Here is a 5,321-nt window from a genome sequence, read left to right on the forward strand (position 1 = left end):
AACCGGTCACATCACGATACCCTGTTGTTCAGCAGAACCACAACCTCATTGTGCCATGTACCGGACAAATAAAACACTTTACATCTACACTGAGACGGAGAGCTACCTATAATCATGATGCGATTGTTCCTCCATGTTTAGCACTGGTGAATAAACGTTAAAGATGAAAATCTCACAAAGAAGACAATAAGGAAAAAAATATACAAAAAAGAAACACAAAAAATGTACAAATAGATATGTTGGTAAAAAAGTATTGTGCTTTTGGCTGTCCTGTGTACACTGTGTACAATATTCAGAGCTCCTGCGTGAAAAAAGGGTGTATACATGCACTTTGGACATACAGTAGAGCTATTTAATGGCTCCAGGAGGATATTCTCTATTAAGCGAAGATCACTGATACATAATGTAGGCAAGAACATGAATTACAGTTGTGTGTGTGTGCATGTGGGTGTGTGTTTTATTATATAAAGTGCAATGTGAGGGCATTTAGGCTGAGTGAGCCCTGTTTGTCTTCATGTAGTCAGTCAATAGTATTACTCAGATTGCTTTTTTGACACTTGCATGAATACATTTTACATTTTAGTGCATGCTGTGTGTGTGTGTGTGTGCGTGTGAGTGTGTGAGTGTGTGCGTGTGTGTGACCCATTCTGTTTCCTGTTTACTGATACCTGCATGAATGTATGGGAGATAATGTGACCAAACCAACCAAAGAGGAAACAGAATTACCGATTCAGGTCGCAAAATAAATACATCCATGCCTTATTCATTTATCTCTCTCTGTGTGCTTTTTGTTAAAGAGGGTTTTTTTGAACTTTTACATGAATTTTGGGAGCATCATAAAGCAAACAAACAAGAAAAAAAGGCAAAAGAAAAGAAACTTTCACGTAGAAAGTGCCAAAGCAAACTGACATTCTCAACCGCAGAACCAAAAACCATCCCAGTTCGCTTTCCTCTTACCAGCTTGGCAATGATCATCCATGTGGATCATCCTTGTAGACAAGGCAGACTTGTATCTCTGTTTTGTATTTTGATGAGAGTCCAGCTTCTTTTCATCCAGAGTTATTCTACACTAGATGAGAGTCTTAAAAGGATTGTTGCGTCGGATCAGTAGCGTGTGTGCATACCCTGCCGCTGGATGCTTCTCGACTTCAGATGAGGACATATAGAGTGTTTGCAGATGAGTTAATGTCATAACGACAGCTTGATAAAGATAAATTAGGGTCTTTTTTATCTTTCAGGAGGGATGAAAGGATGACAAGATTTGTCCTCTAGCCACAAATTTAAGCTTTAATGTTTTGGACCTCACCCTATTTCTGCACTGACATACTAGTTGGGCATGTGTAGTCTAGATGGAATTCATTTAAATATCCCGTGTTTATGTACATCAGAGTCCTCAGGAGTGGCTCTGGGATGTAGCCGAGTCGCAAGTCTTGCTGCTGTAATGCGTGTTGTTCATGCTAGCAGTCTCAAACCTTTGGGTTGTGCGCTTTCTAGCATGACAGACACCTCAGTCTCTTAAAGTGGTGTTTCTACCAGATGAGTGAGCTTAAGTAACTTTGCAGACTCTGTTACATATACATTATGTTTCTCTATATATGTGTAATAGTACGGGGTATGCAAAGGATGAGGGCGCTGGGATGACGAGGGGGAGTTAAGGTGTGACTTTGGGCAGGAATGGGGCGACGAGTGTAGAAGTGAGAGAGGACACTAAATGTTTTGTGTAGATCAGAAACCTTCAGTCTTTTTCAAGGGTTGCTGCAGTCTTTGGTCTTTATTGCAGTCCAAGGTCTTGATGAGCTCCTCAGCTAGGTTTTGTGGCATTGGGATGATGCAAAAAGTCCAAACCCATGCTTTCCAATGATGGCTGACGTCCACAGGTAATTCATCTGTGACAAACACTTCTTGTTTTTCATTTACTTCTCGATATTCTGCGCCAGCCTAACCTCATCTCTCCTTTTAGCAGAGTGCACACGGATGTAATGCTCCAAACTGAATTCCTGTATGTTTTCAAAATAACTGCTGAGTTGTGTTTGCGAATGCACCAGTCAAACGGAGGAGGATGTGAATGATGAGATTCCTGCTGCCTTCCAGACGTTTTGCTCTGAGTGATACGTTTAGTGAGTCTATCTTCTCTCTCATCTTCCTTCTTTTCCTCCTTTTCGCTGTGTTTCCTCCACCCTCTCTCGCCTCCGCCTCACCTCACCTCTTCTCCTTGATTTACATCACGCTGCATTTGCCCTTCAGTCTCTCGGCGCGGGACTGCTTCCCCGAGCGCTTGCCGTCAATGTTGAGGCTCATGTTCCTCTTCTTGTCCAGGTTGAGGAGCTCCTGGAAGAGCTCGGTTACGTTGTGGTTGGTCTTGGCCGACGTCTCCATGAAGGCGCACTTCCACTGGTTGGCCTGGGCTTCCCCGTCCTTGGTCTCCACCTCCCGCTGGGTCTCGTCGCTCTTGTTACCCACAAGCATGATGGGGATGGCCTCAACGTTGCCCTTTATAGCCAAGACCTGCAGAGGAGGAGAAAAATAATGGGAACGGTTGTTATGTTCTGCCTGGTCAGTGCACATTCTCACAAATGTTGATTTGGTGGTAATCTTAATTCCAATTATGGTATCCAAAGAGAATATATGCCTAAATGATCTAGGAATATATTTGGCTTAAATGATGACATGAAATCTTTACGACACATCTTTTGCACATATTTTATCGGAACTATCCTTGTTTTATTGCAATGTTCATGATTATTTTCCTATCTGTAAAGCACTTTGTATTGCTCGCATGCATGAATTGCGCAATAAAAACAAAGTTTGTTAATCATTAAATGAAACAAACTGCTATGACTTTTGCCTTGTATCACCATATCAAAGTAATACATTTGTCCTGTATTTTTTCAGCATGACCAGTGAAAGATATGTTGAATGGAAAACATTAATGTGTTACAGAAAATAGTGGAACAGAGGCTAGCCTGTGGATGTCAATACTCCAGACCACAATAATGTATAAAACTATACATATGATTGCATGTTATCACATAAACTGCAGGTACAAAATACTCACCATAAATGGACTCCAAAACATATATAAATGCATTCATACACTTAACTTCACGCACCTACCAAGGTTATTACTGTTAATGAACACTAATGAAATAACAGAGTAGGTTTTTGAAAAAACTTTTTGTTTACTAACTGAAACTGTATTGCATTTTTACAAAACTAAAACTAAATCAATTTATAGAGAAAATGTCTTTAAAACTAAATTAGAAAAAAATAATTGACTAAAACTACACTGAAATTAAAACTGAAAATGTAGAACTGTGATAACCATGACACACACACACACACACACACACACACACACACACACACACACACACACACACACACACACACACACACACACACACACACACACACACACACACACACACACACACACACACACACACACTCTCTCTACCTGTTGGTAGATGGGTTTGAGCTCCTCCAGGGACTGTTTGCTTGTGATGGAGTAGACCAGGATGAAGGCGTGGCCTTTAGAGATGGACAGGCGCTGCATGGCTGGGAACTGGTGGCTCCCTGTGGTGTCGGTGATCTGGAGGGTGCACACGCTCTTATCGCAGCTGATCACCTGGCGGTAGGTGTCCTCCACTGTGGGGATGTAGGTGTCCCTGAAGGTGCCCTTCACGAAGCGCAGGACCAGGGAGCTCTTCCCCACTCCCCCTGCCCCGAACACCACCACGCGATAGTCGTTGCTCTGCTCTGGCATTCTGCCCCCCTCAGGCTAAAGACAGTGTTACACCTATGATGTTGAGGGTGGGAGCATGGGGAGGAAGCAGGGTGAGACAGGTGAGGTGTGGGGAGAAGAGGATAATTTTAGCAAAGAGGAATTGTAGCAAATGAGCAGTCAGCAGATACAAAGCAGATGGAGGAGCAGGAAGGGAAGTGCTGGTGGGACCTCAGGCCAGTGGACGTGAATCACTCTAACCGTCCTCGTGGTCTGACTGTGAGCCAGACTACAAATTAGAGAGGATGAGGTTGGTGGAAGTCCAAGTGTTTGACCTGACGCAGACATTTCCCTAATCAATACTGTTCGCAGAGTCACAGTTTCTCAGTTTCAACCCCAAAAACACTCCAGTGTTTCCTCATTTATCAACTTTAGCAACTGCAGCAACCCCTGGAAGAGACAGAGATGGAGAGTTCTTACAGCAAAGCTGAACAACAACAACACACATATGAACTCATGTATAGTACCACGCAATTCAATACAACAACAACAGCCTTAGAAATGACTAGAGTTGAATCAACACCTCTAAAAACTGCCTAAACATCAACTAAAACTGATCCATTTAAGTGCCTCTCCGTTGTGCTTCCTCTTATGGATCCAGGCTAGTGAGGAAGATGTAAACTAAAACTAAAGATTAAAAACGCAATGTGATGTGTTTTTATTGTTATTTTTGTTCATGTGAAAATGCAAAAGTAATTAATTTTGGAAACAGATATTTTTGTCTGAGCTCTGTGAGGTGGTGCTATCCTGTGACAGAACTATCAAACACCTCTGTCTCTACGGAAAAATGTGAGTGTTGCCAGTGTCACTTTCATTTCTATTTGCATTACTCATTAAAAAACTGAAAGGCTGAATATAGAAATTATTAACAACATTAACAACAGGTCAAATGACTACATATATGTGAAGTCATCACAAACTCTGCAGGTCTATTTAACTCTACGGAGCCTTTGAGCAGCTTTCAGCTCAGTGTTTGGTATCACATGCCTCAGCTTGTTGCGCTGCACCACGTGGTCAAAAACATCAGTTAATGCAGGCTTAAATTGGAAGTTGGCAATTTTTTGCTTTAACTCATTTAACTCATTTTAATCATAAATGTTGATTGCACTCTGTAACGTGTAAAATAATGACACCTTAGGTGTCTAGATTGGTTCCCTACAAACCTTTCAGATGAAAACTTGTCTAATTCCACTTTAAAGAAGTTCATTTAGAAGCCAGTTATGATTTATGATGTTTTACAAATACCTGCTGAGCACACAAGTGGTTTACTTAAGTAAAAGTAGCAACATGACACTGTATGAATACTCTGATACAAGTAAAAGTACTTAAAATATCAACAGTAAAAGCACTCATTTGGCTGTCAGGTTATAAAAAATATAATTTTTACACTATAAAAGACCTGCTTTGTAGTCAGCAGCATTGCTGCACATAGAAGGATTCTACCAATCCTCACTCTCAATACTACCTGATGAAAATCACACATGCATCTGAACAATGTCCTCACACCTAATCTATTGCTATCTTTGTAAGTGCTTGT

The 5,321-nt window shown here is 41.3% G+C and overlaps 1 protein-coding gene across 1 annotated transcript; it reads right to left on the bottom strand.

Moving 5' to 3' along the window:
* Window positions 1-2,217: 2,217 nt before the first annotated feature.
* On the bottom strand, window positions 2,218-3,766 carry diras1b (DIRAS family, GTP-binding RAS-like 1b). The gene is made up of 2 exons (XM_070842740.1): window positions 3,458-3,766; window positions 2,218-2,505 (listed from the first exon to the last, which is right to left on the bottom strand). The coding sequence occupies exons 1-2, from the start codon at window positions 3,764-3,766 to the stop codon at window positions 2,218-2,220; spliced, it is 597 nt and encodes a 198-aa protein (XP_070698841.1).
* Between the last annotated feature and the right edge of the window lie 1,555 nt (window positions 3,767-5,321).

Source organism: Pempheris klunzingeri, chromosome 13 (genome assembly GCF_042242105.1).
Source record: "Pempheris klunzingeri isolate RE-2024b chromosome 13, fPemKlu1.hap1, whole genome shotgun sequence".
NCBI classification, from domain to species: Eukaryota; Metazoa; Chordata; class Actinopteri; order Acropomatiformes; family Pempheridae; genus Pempheris; species Pempheris klunzingeri.

What these genes read in the sequence shown, in the direction of transcription:
- diras1b (XM_070842740.1), bottom strand. Translation starts at nt 3,766, where the DNA reads ATGCCAGAGCAGAGCAACGACTATCGCGTGGTGGTGTTCGGGGCAGGG. An exon ending in TCAAACCCATCTACCAACAG is followed by an intron (nt 2,506 to 3,457) that starts GTAGAGAGAGTG and finishes CCTCCTCTGCAG; the next exon opens with GTCTTGGCTATAAAGGGCAA.